The following is a 14,732-nucleotide window of genomic DNA, read 5'->3' as shown; positions in this document are numbered from 1 at the left end:
TTGGTCGGTGCGTGGACCGAGAGAAAATTCCTGAACGCTCTCACGCATCAACCGGCGTACCGCATGCTGCCGCTGCTCAGATTCATGGAACAAGAACAAGGGTGGATCACCGTCCGCTGACTGGAAGCCACTGTAGCTGTTGCCGCTGCTGTCATTTTAACGCTGAACTGTATTTCTGCTCTTCCTCTACATTATATTGTGTTAAGTTAGCCTGTAAGGATGTCAGTTGTAGGCTTTGACGTCGGGTTTATGAACTGCTATGTAGCAGTAGCCAGAGCCGGAGGGATTGAAACAGTCGCTAATGAATACAGCGATCGATGTACACCGTAAGTACGATCAGGCAAATCATTGCGTATCGGCCTTGTCTATGTTTCTATTGCTGATAGTGGATATAGACTGTGAATAAATCCACTTTTGATGCATCTTTATAATGAGTGAAGCTAACGTTGCTACCTAGCTTGTTAGCACGCTAATCGATTTCACAACAGGAAACAGCATGTGAGTGCTAAAGCTAATGCTAGTTGAAACGAAATCGTTGTAGTTTAAAGTAGTCCTGGTACCACTCTGCACAATAAATTGTTTCCTGTATAGTCTTAATACCGTAGTATCGTCGAGAATGTGTACAGACACATAATAGTCTTTCCCAGTCAGGTGATGGATGTTTTACTGCAGGCGTGAATGAGCGCATGATGGGAGGAGGCCGGATCCTGGCTGTCAAAACGCCTTGATCATTCCTTTGTACTTCATTTTCAGTCTCATAATTCAGAGGAGAGTCGGATAAAGAAGAAAACAATACATATTTATAATGATTAAAAATCACATATTCTCAAATTGGTCATCATCACCATTTTTATTTCTGCTTTATCTCAACTTTTATGAGGCTGCACCACACAAATATGTGGGTTTGGAATTAGGTTGATTTGTGTTTTCTGTTTGTAGAGCATGTGTTTCTTTTGGACCCCGGAATCGGTCTATTGGTGCAGCTGCAAAAAGCCAGGTATGTTTAAGCTGCATGTTTACTAACCTCTTTCTTGTTACTGAACAGGTTTCTTTGACCTGTTTCTACAGTGCACTTGACATTTGCACCTCCTGTTTGTGTGATAACAGAATTTTTTTTTTTTTTTGGTCCTTTTCTATGATCAACAGGTCGTCACAAACTGCAAGAACACAGTCCAAGGGTTCAAGAGATTTCATGGCAGGGCTTTTTCAGATCCATATGTGCAGTGCCTCAAAAACAGCCTGGTCTATGATATTGCACAGATGCCCACAGGAACAACAGGCATAAAGGTAACAAGGGAATTTTAAATGCTCTATCAAATTAGGTATAACTGTCTGTTTGCCAGAAATTGAGTTTTAAGATCAACTTTCTAAAAAAAACCACAGATGAACAGTAACATTTGTGGTGAACAAATAACAGATTTAATTCAAACTGAGCACCTGATTTGATTGATTTAGCTGATCATCATATTACATTACAGTAATTTTGTACAACATGCTATAGAGGTCATATAGGGTGATGTAATAATGTGACATTTTACTATTAAAGGTGATGTACATGGAGGAGGAGAAGGTGTTCAGCATTGAACAGGTCACTGCCATGCTGCTGACCAAGCTGAAGGAGACGGCCGAGAATGCTCTGAAGAAGCCCGTGGCTGATTGTGTCGTGTCTGTAAGTGTGCAGTCTTTAAAGACATAAAGCCCCTACACACCCTCACAGTTGGCTTCAGCCTGATTAGACCTGTCCTGCCCATGTGCCAAGTTAGCAAGTTACCCTTGGTGACTGGAGAGAGATAATAAATATAGCCTTTAGGTGCAAGATAACATGTATGGAATTGGCCGAGCTCTCCTAGTCACATGACTTTTGATTGTGAATGAGTATAGATGTGCTGTAATTCAGTCACCCTTGGACTGTGGTATGTGACATTGTGACTGTATTCAGTGATATTTTAGATTTTCCCTTCGCAGGCAATATGTTGCTTTGAATAATATTGTTGTTGGCAGTTGCACACTGGCGTTTCCATGTCTTTTATGGGTGTTTCGATGCTATGTAGTAAGTGAAGTACAGCTATAATATGTTGAGATTGATTGCACTGCTAATATCGGTTCACCTTTTCTTTTAAAGCATAATGAAAACATATAGTAATACATCAGCACCGAGGTTACAGAGTTGTACATGTGTACAGGCCTTTAACAAGCCAATACACTGTTCCTTGGTGACAGCACAATATGAATGCTGATTGGCTGAAGTGTTAGCTTGAAACTACTACTACTATGTAGATGTTCTCACTTTAAAGGAGCGGTCTATTTGAAATGTCCTTTTGTTGTACCCAGGTCCCCTGCTACTACACTGATGCTGAGAGGAGATCAGTTGTCGATGCTGCGCAGATTGCTGGACTCAACTGCCTGAGGCTCATGAATGAAACCACTGCAGGTCTGTACATGGTTTTTGTGGGCAGGGCACGGGCAAGAATGAGCATCTTTTGCTTACTTGGGAACACTTGCAGATGCATTCAAAGCGTATTTACTTATTTAACATGTAACATATTTTTCTGCAGTTGCGTTGGCCTATGGAATCTACAAACAGGATCTGCCTGCTCCTGAGGAGAAAGCTAGGAATGTGGTGTTTGTGGACCTGGGCCACTCCGGGTACCAGACATCAGTGTGTGCCTTTAATAAGGGCAAACTCAAAGTGCGTAGCTAAATCAACACAGTGCACATTCTTGATCAGTCTATGATTGGCTTTTTAAAATAGCACAATAATCTCTGGTTCCCTGTTGTTCAGGTCCTTGCTACCGCCTGTGACTCAGAGTTGGGGGGAAAGGACTTTGATGAGGTACTGGTCAAATATTTCTGTGAGGAATTTGGCAAGAAGTACAAGGTTGATGTCAAGTCGAAGCCCAGGGCTCTGGTCAGACTCTTCCAGGAGTGTGAAAAACTGAAAAAACTGATGAGTGCCAACTCCTCTGACCTGCCGCTTAACATCGAGTGCTTCATGAATGACATTGATGTCTCTGGAAAAATGAACAGGTAGATGACTAAAGATCTAATTTTGTAATCTTTATTTATATGTACTATGTGTTACTTCTGAAGCTTAAATGCTCATTTACAACTTTTCTCATCCAAGGGGTCAGTTTGAAGAGATGTGTGCAGATATTTTGCTTCGTGTAGAGCCGCCATTGCAGACTCTGTTGGAACAGGCCAGTAAGTATAATTGTTGAGCAATCTATTTATTATACCATTTTATTTGATATGGTGTGCAAAATGTATTTTAACTGTGTTTTCTTATGATTTTGTTTTTCCTATTAAGAACTGAAAAAGGAAGACATCTATGCTGTTGAGATAGTGGGTGGAGCTTCCAGGATCCCAGCCGTCAAAGAGAGAATCAGCAAATTCTTCGGGAAGGAGTTAAGCACCACACTGAATGCTGACGAAGCAGTGGCCAGAGGATGTGCTCTGCAGGTATGACACACTTGTTTTCAAGCTGGACTCCAAGTCCTGCTTTAGTAAACCAGAAAATAACTACTTGTTAGGCCTGGATAAAACATTTCTGGAAATTTTAAGAAGAAATGTTTTTTTTTATTCTGCCTTTTGCCCTTATTGACGCAATGTTATTTTTCCCCCTACAGTGTGCAATACTCTCTCCGGCCTTCAAAGTCCGTGAATTCTCCATAACAGATGTTGTTCCGTATCCCATCTCTCTCAAGTGGCATTCTGCTGCAGAGGAAGGTGTGAGGTAATAAAAATAACCTTTACTTTCTTTGGTCTCAATTATTAAGTATTAGGGAGATGCTATTTGGACCCAGGTGTCAGAAGCAATGTGTGTCTGGCACTAGCGTATTATAAGAGCAATAAAGAAGTAAGTCTGATCATTTGGATGTGATGTTCATTTCTTGCAGTGATTGTGAAGTATTTCCCAAAAACCACGCAGCACCTTTCTCCAAAGTGCTGACCTTCTACCGGAAGGAGCCTTTCTCTTTGGAGGCTTACTACGGTTTCCCCAATGAGCTGCCTTATCCTGATCCCACTATTGGTAAGAAACTACACCAACCTCGTATCAGACAGAAAGATTTCAAAGCAATATTTTTAAAAAGTCTTGCTGGGAGAAGTTAGACCCACATTTGTCCCAGATTTGTGAATGTGTCCACAGTATCCAGGGACTTGCAACTAAAACAGAGACAGTCGCTTAGTAAACATCTCCTGATTCACAGAGTCTGTTCCATATTTGGGGCTTTGTTTTATTTTATAACCAGGAGACACAGGCATGAATTTCAACAGAGTTGCACTGTGACCAGACATACACTGATTACATCATTTGCCCACCCATCACTGCGAATTTGTGAAATTTGAATTGTGTCCTCAACGCTGAGTCAGGTGACAGACATTACTTTCATAAATTAAGTTATTTAGTTCCTGGAAACTTGACTGAGGACTACAAGAACAACCCATTATTCTATCGATTCAACCCTCGGGCTGGTTAATATGTAATCACACTGCTACAACCTTCAGAAGCAGTTTTGAATCCATTTTTGTAAATACTGTTTTTCCCTTTTGTCCAACAGGTCAGTTTGTCATCCAAAAAGTTGTCCCACAGGCATCTGGTGAGAGCTCCAAGGTCAAGGTCAAGGTGCGCGTGAACATCCATGGCATCTTCAGTGTGTCCAGCGCCTCTCTGGTTGAAGTGCAAAAGTCTGACGAGACAGAGGAACCCATGGAAACGGAACAAGCCAATGACAAAGATGGAGAGGTACAGCAAGGCTAAACATGTGAGAGGATCACTGCATACACTGAAGATAAGATGGCTGCTAACATTCTTATTGTTCCTCAACAGAGCAAGATGCAGACTGATCAGGAAGAGCAGCAGAATCAGGGAGAAGTTCAGAAAGAAAAAGAAGAAAAGACACCAGAAGAGATGGAGGTAAGCTGCTCCATTTGTGTGTTTGAGCTTTATTAGGAGTAACATAGCCTGCAGTACGTACTCTCTCAGGCCAATTCCTAATGCTGTAATTGTGTATGTCTTGAAATAGACTACAACAGAAGAGGGTAAAGGTGAGAAGAAGTCCGACCAGCCCCCACAAGCCAAAAAGCCCAAAGTCAAAACTAAAGTGCTGGAGCTTCCAATTGAAAACAGTCCACAATGGCAGCTAGCAGACGACATGCTGAATCTCTTTGTAGAAAACGAGGTAACGGAACTGAATTTGCCACATGCTGGAATTACTACATCTATCAGCTTTGATGTTTAGTGGTTACAGTTGCTGTTTGCACTCTCTTCAGGGTAAGATGATTATGCAGGACAAGCTGGAGAAGGAGAGGAATGACGCCAAGAATAATGTGGAGGAGTACGTGTACGACATGCGGGACAAACTGCACGGGATCCTGGAGAAGTTTGTCAGTGAATCTGTGAGTAAACAACCACGTGTATCAAAGGTGTAAAGCTAGCTTTTTTTCTTTTCTTTTTTTACATTTTGTGAAATTACTTCTGTATTTTCAGGACCGCGATGCTTTGTCATTAAAACTGGAGGACACTGAAAACTGGCTGTATGAAGATGGAGAGGACCAACCCAAACAGGTGTACCTTGACAAGCTGGCAGAGTTAAAGGTAATTATTGCTTTCAACATTTTTTCCTTTGTCATTGATTTGTTGATGTATTATTATGTCTCTAACCACCGTTTGTACTGTGTGCTCTGCAGAAACTTGGCCAGCCTATCCAGGAGAGGTATACAGAGGCTGAACAGAGACCCAAAGCGTTTGAGGAGCTGGGGAAACAAATTCAGCAGTACATGAAATTTGTTGAAGCCTACAAAATGAAGGTGAAAGGACTTTGAAGGCATCATCAATCAGTCAATAAAAGTCTGACTGTCTGCAGTTATTGTTAACCCTGCATTTTCTGCTTCTCTTTAATTCCCAGGATGAGCAGTATGACCATTTAGATGAGGCAGATGTCACCAAAGTGGATAAACTGACCGTTGAAACGATGATGTGGATGAACAGTGCCATGAACCAGCAGAGCAAGCAGAGCCTGACAGTGGACCCTTCTTTCAAAGTCAAAGACATCAAAGAAAAAACAAGGGTATGTGTTTTGTTGGCCATTGTACGTGTCTCGTGACAGCTAGTGGGAAATCGGCCCCAAATATCATGACCTTACCTCATGTTGTATTCATTGTGTCTCCATTTACAGGAGCTGTTCTCAGCCTGTAACCTCATCGTGACCAAGCCCAAGCCCAAGGTAGAGCTTCCCAAGGAGGAAACGCCTGCGGAGCAGAATGGGCCTGTCAATGGACAGGAGAAACCCCAGGAGGAAACTGCAGACAAGGGAACGAAGGAGAACACAGGCAATCCCACCTCAGAATCTACAGAAAACAAGCCTGACATGGACCTTGATTAAAGCAGCCAAACCCCTCCTCAAGCAAAGCCGAACAGGAGCTAATTGTTTCAGACTGAGATGCAGCCTGGCTGTATATCAGAGCCAGTGAAGTGTTTCATGAACTGCACTCCACAGTGAAAAAGCAAGCGCGGTGTTAAAAGCTCACCGAGTTCTGCTCCTGGTGGTGTCTCTGTCTGATGACATAGCATGCCCTCTCTCTTTCTGGATGAAATAAATCAAAAGCCAGCTGCAATAATTCTGTTTGACAGTGAGCGCTGTACACATAATGGTATTTATTTCTGTTGTGTGCTCTGTAAGTGTTCTGGTCTGTGTCACAATATGGTTTTAATAAAGGTATTGAAAATTACCTGTGGTGTTTATTACCTATAAATGTTTTATTACTTTTAAGAATAATTGGAGACGGTGTCACACATACAGTCTGGATATGCACCCAGCTCAGTTGGGTCTATATGCAATTTAAAGTTATATTATACATAATTAGTTATTAACAGGTTTTCCTGTGTTTAGATCTACCATCATTTATGGTGTCAGGGGCTACATGGTTGGGTAAAATAGAGTGTAACAGGAATGTTATATTTTTGTACACCAACAAGGAAGTTGGCATCTTCTGGGTTTCCTTGACAAAGAGTCAATGTTGATCACCAGCTGCATACTCTTCAAACTCACATACACATTATTATTGCAGTTTCACAACGCAAACACTAGGGGGCACATCAACCTGAAATAGTCCAACCAGGACTAAAAAACAGGCATATCATTATTTAAAGTTTATTAGATTAAGTTCTGATAGTAGCGTCGGTTTTAAAAACTTTGTTTTATTTTTTTTTTCAGTGTCGAATGCACATCTGATGATAACTTTCAAATGAAGTGCAACCTCTGTTTTACATGATGTGGTAAATAATAATCGAATCTATTTAAATTATATTAAATTATCAAAAATGCAGTAGAGGGTGCACTCGGCATAGCCCAACCAATCACAATCACTCAATCTCCTATTTCCGATGGTGTCTTGAACACAGCGTCAGCTCCAGCTGACGTCACCTCTGCGTGGTGAGAGAGTGAGCGCTGTTTGCATGGGTCACATGATCCGTCCGGATCCTGTCTGCTCCGACTACAGACTGCAGCTATCCTGAGGCAGAGGAGCAGTCTTTGTGTGTGTTTTCCAGGACAGTAACAGTGTGTTTTTTAGCACAGCGGTGAGTATACAGGCTTTTGTTAGCTCGTTCAGCCTCAGGCGTTCCCAGAGGTCCAGTTTTATTGTTGTGGGATGATAGCTTGATGAGTCTAAAGTCTGACTTGAGGTGTGTTTTCTCCAGAGTTGCTTCGAGGCTGCAGACATTCGTGTGAAATCCGCGTTTGTGTTTTTCTCCAGTAAAATGAAGCTGATCATTCTGAACGACTACGACCAGGTCAGCGAATGGGCTGCAAAGTACATCAGAAACAGGATCCTGCTGTTCAGACCTGGACCCGACAGATACTTCACCCTGGGGCTGCCCACAGGTAAGGCAAAGATGCACTAGTGTATCATCATCATCATCATCATCATCATTATTATTAGTTATATGTTGGTTTTTGTTTGTATGTTTTTATTTGTTTTTTCCCAGATTTCACTTCACATTCAAAATGAGTAGTTACCGCTGTAGTAAAAGTACAATGTGACCTGTGCATAGAAATGAATGAAGTACTGTACTAGTTTATAAATATAAATAATGTCTCAGAAACAGCGTAGTTGGTCTTTATTCTCTTTTTGCTTGTCTCCAGGAAGCACTCCTTTAGGTTGCTACAAGAAGCTTATTGAGTACTACAAGAATGGAGAAATCTCATTTCAGTATGTGAAGACTTTCAACATGGATGAATATGTAGGTTAGTCTTTATACCTTTTTAAAAAATATCTCGGCATAAACATTGTAGAATTCTTGAAAGCTGTGAAAATAATCGTAAATTCCCTTTATAGGGCTTCCCAGAGATCACCCAGAGAGCTACCATTCCTTCATGTGGAATAACTTTTTTAAGCACGTAGACATAAAGGCAGAGAACACTCACATCCTGGATGGCAACGCCGCCGACCTGCAAGCAGAGTGTGAAGCCTTTGAGGAGAAGATAACTGCTGCCGGAGGAATCGAGCTGTTTGTCGGAGGTCAGAGAGAGAGTTGTAAATGATTTCATGAATTCATGGTTCATTTAAACAAAAGTGCATTCAAAACCTCCACCTCCTGTTCATTGTTAGGTATCGGACCTGATGGCCACATTGCCTTTAATGAGCCTGGTTCAAGCCTGGTGTCTAGGACCAGGGTGAAGACCCTGGCCAAGGACACTATCATGGCTAACGCCCGATTCTTTGATGGAGATCTCTCAAAGGTGCCCACCATGGCTCTGACTGTTGGAGTGGGCACTGTCATGGATGCCAAAGAGGTTAGTGTGTCTTTTTTGGCGTGTTTATGTGCATTTTACTTTACAGAGTTAAACTAAGTGCTCAGTCACACATTGCTGTTCCTCTCAGGTCATGATTCTCATCACTGGAGCACACAAGGCGTTCGCACTGTACAAAGCTATCGAGGAAGGTGTGAATCACATGTGGACGGTGTCAGCGTTCCAGCAGCACCGGCAGACCGTGTTTGTATGTGATGAAGATGCCACACTGGAACTGCGGGTTAAAACTGTTAAATACTTCAAAGGTGAGACTGAATGCACGCAGCTCATAACCTGAGCTAAATATGTGTACAATAGGCCTGAATCAGAATCAGAAATACTTTATTAATTCAAATAAAACAAGCTGCTCTTTTCACAGGGATGATGTATGTGCACAACAAACTGGTGGAGCAGCTACCTCCACAGCTGAAGAACAACTGAGGAGATCATGAGGCATTCTCAGAAATCCACTTTCTAATAATGATTCCGGGTTTGTAGTGGAGATCAAGCAGAGCTTGGAGTTACCCACACATACTTTTTCCTGAGATGATTAAGTGCTGTTACTGCACAGGCTGTCGGGTTTTCGTACAGCCGTCTTTGTAATTTGCTCTTTGTAATAAAGTGAGTTTAATTTTTCTATGTTGATGTGGTTTCAGTCTCCAGTCACATGACAACACGGAACAAATCGTGTTGCCTTCAAGTGCATCTCGTAAACTTTTGAAGTTGGAAGGGAAAATGATTACATAGGCTACCTAATTACAGCATTGGCATTCCTGCACTTTACTAGAATATATTGCTGTTTACAACTTGTACTTTTACAAAATAACATTTGTAGCATTAAACATTTGCTTCACTTTAAAAAATGAAATGCAAAATCTATGAAGAACAGCATGACACTGTGTACACATGTGGCTAATGCTAAGTAATACAATTCTTCATGAACAGCCAGTCACCTATTCGAGTCTGTTTTTTAAGCACAGCCGCATTCAAGTCGCATTTCTGCTGGTAACTAAATAAAGCTGATGCCTCTGTGATTCTGAATAAATTTGCCCAGAGCCTAAACTACTTGCAAGAACATTGCAAAGTTTCCGACTGCACCTGAAGGCAGCATCAGCGCTGCTACTGAAGTCTGTTGAGGGAGAAGGAAGGAGATGGCCGACTAGGAGGCAACCTTATGGTAGTTGGCCTGCGAAATTAATTTTAAACATATTTTTACCGCTGAAGCAGGAAGAGGACGTTTTAAATATTCGGTTCCTCTTCTACAATGGCAGAACAAAACAGTAACGTCAGATATCAAGAGGTAGGTAACAGGTTGTCGACTCGCTAAAACGTAGCTAACAGCTAGCTGCTGCTCAGTCAGCTAATACTAGTCAACATTAGCCTGTCACTGAGTGGAAAACAACAAGCTAATCCGACATTTGTTTTACGGGCGGGGCGGAGGTGGCGATAAATATCACATGAACCTAAATGTATCGCACGTATAATCACATATATTTGTTAGTTAAAACAGCGGTGAGTTCGGTTTGTTTAGCCGCTAGTTACTCGCAACGTTAGCTAGTCCTGTGCAGCTGTCCAGCCTTGATCAGGTCTACCTGACCGTTCATACCACTGACCTGACCTGTCCTGCCTGTGAGACCTAAAGTCCAGATATAGATCAAGACCATAATACTAATGCTAAGGTGCAGCTTGCACCGCTATAATTATATGCACATGTGCAAAAACTGTGACTTTAAATTAATTTGGAACATATTTAGAAGTTACTGTTCATGATGTATGTTCTTGTCCTTTTACTAGTGCCTAGCACATGAAGGAAACTACTCTCACACTGATGTCACAACCTTGTAAATCCAATGTTTATATAATTTTGTCTCTTAATATAATCTAGTATATGTCATGTATTAACAATATTGCTCCCTTAGTCAAGTGTCTGCTTCTCACATTATATATATTATAATTAACACATCTTCAGGGAAAACACTGGAGTTTGACCCAGGTTATGTTGTCGTTTATTACAATTTCATCAGCTGGTGAATGAGGAGGAGCCAGCTCAGCCTTCCCAGGAGGGTTCTGCCCAGGACGCACCACCTCCCTACAGCAGCATCGCTGCAGCAAATGCAGGTTAGGGAGCTCCACAGCTTTGACTTCCAAGTCTGTTTTTAATAATTTAAATGCATCACAGAGGCACTGCATGTGAAATATCAATCAAAAAGTAAAGGTATGCAAAAAGGTTTGCATACAAATGCAGTGGTATTATCCTTGCAAAGTACATAGAAAGTCCATTCCTGCAAAAACCACTGCCTTTGCAGATTATTTTGATGTTTGTGATATAATGCTAAATACCTCAGATCCTATGAGCTATTGTAGCTCTGCATAATAATACATTTAATCATCAGATAAATATTTAAAGCAAGATATTGCAAGGATTAGGAGTTGATGTTGTTTCATATAAATACTTTTTTTACATGAATAAGTGTCCTCTTGTCTGATTTATCTTACACTGTTAGGCATAGTCTTATATTGTGGAGCAGAGTAGCTTCTGGGCGAGCATGTTTCTAATCTCGCCTCTTAAGAGGGTAAAGGTCAACATGTTGTGTAAGTGGGTGCAGCCTTGAGCTCTTCTATTGATCTGTTTCACTGCTGTTAGTGTTTCAACTACACAAAGGAGGGTTACTGGATGGCAGCCAAACACCCCAGATAGAGGTCTTGGCTTGTATGTTGAGAACATAAACAGTAATGGACACTTATACAGCTAATGTCTTTCTTCCGTTGTAACTCATTCCTCTCTGTGTGGGTTTTTTTTTTAAATCTCAGCTGCTGCTGTTCTTTTTTGAAGGAAGTGGAGGGAGATATTTGTCAGCAGTCTTGTAAAACTTGTGACAGCTGGTAAAGCATTGAAAAACAGCTACTTTCACTTCTGCTCTTAACTGTCTTCAGTTACAGCTTTAACTTTATCCTTAGCCAAAATGTTTCAAATGCTTTATCTTTAGCAAAAAAATGCTCTGAAACAAAAACAAATTAGAAAAGAGAACCGGAAAGACCAGCAGCAGAGTGCTCTGCATATTACGCTGTCAGTCTGAGAAGATGTGAAATCTGCATAGTTTGAAAGCGTCCTTCATCTTTAATAATATGCATTAGGAGAATGACCTCTCTCCTTGTATATAGAGTAATTTTCTTGTTACGTCCACAGCTTTCTTTGAATACAAGGAAGATGGAGGACGACTTCCCAACCCTCCATCCTACAGTGTTGCCACCACTTTGCCCTCCTATGATGAAGCTGAGAGAAGCAAAGCGGAGGCTGCCATCCCCCTGGTCACTGGAAGAGTCACGGTACCTGTCACATTCTTACCATTGACTCAAAGTCATGTGTAACACATTAAAGCGAATAGAGAATACAAGTTTTTTTTTTTTTTTATTTCTGCATCTTTATGTTTTGCAGGAGGAAGATTTTGTGGCCAGAGATGACTTTGAAGATGCTGACCAGCTGCGAATAGGGAATGATGGCATCTTCATGCTCACCTTCTTCAGTAAGTCACAGTTCAACATCTCCTCAGCCATAATAAGAGTAAACCTGTTTTTCTGGGGACACAGAATGTGAACACATTATAATTATGTTATTAATCACTTTCAACAGTGGCATTCCTCTTCAACTGGATTGGCTTCTTCTTGTCGTTCTGTTTGACCACGTCTGCTGCCGGGCGATATGGGGCCATCTCAGGCTTTGGCCTGTCCCTAATCAAATGGGTGCTCATTGTCAGGGTAAGAGCTCCTCACTGAATATGGAGCTTAACCCCTTCAACCATTGTGTTACTGTAATATGCTTCAACATGAGGACTAAATTAATTGAGTGTTTGGAATCAGTGTGCAGCTCTTTACAGCCAATATCTTATCGATCAATATCTGTCTGTGCAGTTTTCTACCTATTTCCCTGGTTATTTTGATGGCCAGTACTGGCTGTGGTGGGTGTTCCTGGCACTGGGTGAGTGAGCAACATTATATAAATAAAGCAGCATATTCCTCCTGGCTCATTATCCTCTGTTGGATGATCGTTCCTTTAACCATCATTTCTTTGTATTCCAGGCTTCATGCTGTTCATTAGAGGCTTCGTTAACTACTCCAGAGTGCGCAAACTGGCCGATCCCACTTACGCCACTCTTCCTCGAACAAGAGTACTCTTCATCTATTAGAGGTAAGATGCAGTTTAGTTATGGTCACCTTGTAAGGCAGGTGTCACACTGGAGACTCCAGTTATAATAAAGGATGAGACAAAGGCAAATCTGTCAGGGTCATCATCACTTCTTTTGAGTCTTTATCATACCGATTCATGGCTCAGTGCTGAATGTTCAGCTAAGGCCACTCATACTGTCTTCTAACAAAATGTCTACACAGTACATATCGAATTATTCCATACAAGGACACAGGGAGTCGGAGCCTGTCCCAGCTGTAATTAGGTGACCTGAACAGGCTGTCAGTCTATCAAAGAGATAGACAATCATTCACACTCACACCTACAGCTAATTTATATAATCAACCTTCACATTCACATGTTTTAACTGTGTGAGGAAGCCGAGGCACTTGCAGTAATAATGTGCTGGATTTTAGTAATTACAGTTAACATAAAAATCCAGACAAATGCACTTCCTAGGAAAGCTCTTCGGTCTTGGCCGTGGTGAAGAGTTTGGAATCTGGATTGATTGATATCTTCTGTGGACAGGTGTCTTATATACAGGTAACGAGAGGGCAGCTCCTTACCTGTATAAATACACCTGGGAGACAGAAGTCTGGCTGAATGACATAGGATCAAATACTTATTTCATTCATGAAAATGAGAATTAATTCATAACTTGTTTGAAATGCATTTTTCCGGATTGTTTGTCGTTCTCTCTATCACTGTTCAAATAAACCTACCATTGAAATTATAGACTGATTATTAACTGTACCTCACAGCAGAACATCTGCTTCACATTGGACACTAGAATTTGCTATTTTTTGATAGGTTATGTTGTAACTTGCATTATTATTGAGACATCTAAAGAGTTTCATGCTCACCACGAGACACTCTCAAACACATCAGTCTGCATTGCTAGGTCCTGTAAGTCACCTCAGCATAATAAGGGTATGCAGATAAAATACTGTTAGCTGGGTCTCCACATGACATCTACTTACACAGATAGTAACTGACATTTATAATGCCTTAAGTTAGAACTGACGTGTGGTATAATTCTTAATGTGATTTGTATCCTTCCTTGACAAACCTGCAGGGTGTGAAAGGACTGCACACGAAGGAGCAAAGTTTCAGATTAAAGCGAAGACACTTCAACAGGAATCGGCCAGACAAGTTCTAGATGAAGACAAGTCAAGGCGGTAAAATATTCAGGAATTATATCACTTGTTTTGTTTTGTTTTGAAACATTATTAATGGAAAATGGTAATAGTCCCTCAGTGTACTCATTAGTGGCAAATGTTAAGTGCTATTTACATCTGTCTGTAATGTATAAGTAATGCCTTATATCATTTGATGGTAGCGTCCAAGCATGTGTCTGCCCTTTGAGGTCAATAGATAAGGAGAGTGTCATACTGGTGACGCCTGAAGCTAGCAGGTATATTAATTAGTATGACACTCTGTAGAGCTGCCATAGCATGCAACACCTTCTGTAATCACCTAGGTCACATCATTGTTCTATTACACACCACACATACAAAGCAAGCTTACATTAGTGCTAACATACATATGTCACTTACTCACATGTTGGCTTTAAAGCAGCGTTGCCCTTTTTTTATATATATATATATATATATATATATATATATATATATATATAAACATAGTCAGGAGGGAGCAGCGTCCTCAGCTGCAGCTTGTCTTTTCATTAAGGGCATTCTCATAGTAGAGTAGCTTGCATGTGATCCAGGACTTTGAGGTTCTGGTTTTACCTGTTAAAT

At 41.1% G+C, this 14,732-nt stretch overlaps 3 protein-coding genes across 4 annotated transcripts; all 3 read left to right on the top strand.

Moving 5' to 3' along the window:
* Nucleotides 1–18: 18 nt before the first annotated feature.
* hspa4b (heat shock protein 4b) lies at nt 19–6,729 on the top strand. The gene is made up of 19 exons (XM_028415643.1): nt 19–326; nt 940–997; nt 1,147–1,287; nt 1,547–1,669; nt 2,332–2,431; nt 2,556–2,689; nt 2,783–3,027; nt 3,125–3,201; nt 3,308–3,459; nt 3,627–3,733; nt 3,897–4,030; nt 4,560–4,744; nt 4,829–4,915; nt 5,025–5,180; nt 5,272–5,397; nt 5,489–5,596; nt 5,689–5,808; nt 5,907–6,068; nt 6,177–6,729. The coding sequence occupies exons 1-19, from the start codon at nt 220–222 to the stop codon at nt 6,381–6,383; spliced, it is 2,529 nt and encodes an 842-aa protein (XP_028271444.1). The 5' UTR covers nt 19–219; the 3' UTR covers nt 6,384–6,729.
* A 708-nt stretch (nt 6,730–7,437) lies between these two features.
* gnpda1 (glucosamine-6-phosphate deaminase 1) lies at nt 7,438–9,431 on the top strand. Of its 2 annotated transcripts, none has more exons than XM_028415648.1 (7): nt 7,438–7,579; nt 7,700–7,883; nt 8,145–8,246; nt 8,338–8,520; nt 8,611–8,795; nt 8,884–9,058; nt 9,172–9,431. In XM_028415648.1, exons 2-7 carry the CDS (start codon nt 7,760–7,762, stop codon nt 9,231–9,233), a joined length of 831 nt encoding a protein of 276 aa, XP_028271449.1. In that variant the 5' UTR covers nt 7,438–7,579; nt 7,700–7,759; the 3' UTR covers nt 9,234–9,431. The 2 variants fall into 2 exon arrangements, with proteins under 2 accessions (XP_028271449.1, XP_028271448.1); XM_028415647.1 differs by having other exon boundaries at nt 7,444–7,579; nt 7,756–7,883.
* A 471-nt stretch (nt 9,432–9,902) lies between these two features.
* Nucleotides 9,903–14,208, top strand: ndfip1 (Nedd4 family interacting protein 1). Its single transcript, XM_028415649.1, has 8 exons — nt 9,903–10,092; nt 10,817–10,910; nt 11,980–12,119; nt 12,229–12,316; nt 12,424–12,548; nt 12,702–12,768; nt 12,870–12,978; nt 14,051–14,208. Exons 1-7 carry the CDS (start codon nt 10,057–10,059, stop codon nt 12,974–12,976), a joined length of 657 nt encoding a protein of 218 aa, XP_028271450.1. The 5' UTR covers nt 9,903–10,056; the 3' UTR covers nt 12,977–12,978; nt 14,051–14,208.
* Nucleotides 14,209–14,732: the final 524 nt, after the last annotated feature.

This window comes from Parambassis ranga, chromosome 10 (genome assembly GCF_900634625.1).
Source record: "Parambassis ranga chromosome 10, fParRan2.1, whole genome shotgun sequence".
NCBI lineage: Eukaryota > Metazoa > Chordata > Actinopteri > Ambassidae > Parambassis > Parambassis ranga.
Note: the sequence above shows the minus strand (reverse complement) of the source record. Positions and strands in the feature narration are given on the sequence as shown.

What these genes read in the sequence shown, in the direction of transcription:
- hspa4b (XM_028415643.1), top strand. Translation starts at nt 220, where the DNA reads ATGTCAGTTGTAGGCTTTGACGTCGGGTTTATGAACTGCTATGTAGCA. An exon ending in CAGGAACAACAGGCATAAAG is followed by an intron (nt 1,288 to 1,546) that starts GTAACAAGGGAA and finishes TTACTATTAAAG; the next exon opens with GTGATGTACATGGAGGAGGA. An exon ending in CCAATGACAAAGATGGAGAG is followed by an intron (nt 4,745 to 4,828) that starts GTACAGCAAGGC and finishes GTTCCTCAACAG; the next exon opens with AGCAAGATGCAGACTGATCA.
- gnpda1 (XM_028415648.1), top strand. Translation starts at nt 7,760, where the DNA reads ATGAAGCTGATCATTCTGAACGACTACGACCAGGTCAGCGAATGGGCT. An exon ending in CAACATGGATGAATATGTAG is followed by an intron (nt 8,247 to 8,337) that starts GTTAGTCTTTAT and finishes TTCCCTTTATAG; the next exon opens with GGCTTCCCAGAGATCACCCA. An exon ending in CTGTCATGGATGCCAAAGAG is followed by an intron (nt 8,796 to 8,883) that starts GTTAGTGTGTCT and finishes TGTTCCTCTCAG; the next exon opens with GTCATGATTCTCATCACTGG.
- ndfip1 (XM_028415649.1), top strand. Translation starts at nt 10,057, where the DNA reads ATGGCAGAACAAAACAGTAACGTCAGATATCAAGAG. An exon ending in CATCGCTGCAGCAAATGCAG is followed by an intron (nt 10,911 to 11,979) that starts GTTAGGGAGCTC and finishes TTACGTCCACAG; the next exon opens with CTTTCTTTGAATACAAGGAA. An exon ending in TGGTCACTGGAAGAGTCACG is followed by an intron (nt 12,120 to 12,228) that starts GTACCTGTCACA and finishes TATGTTTTGCAG; the next exon opens with GAGGAAGATTTTGTGGCCAG.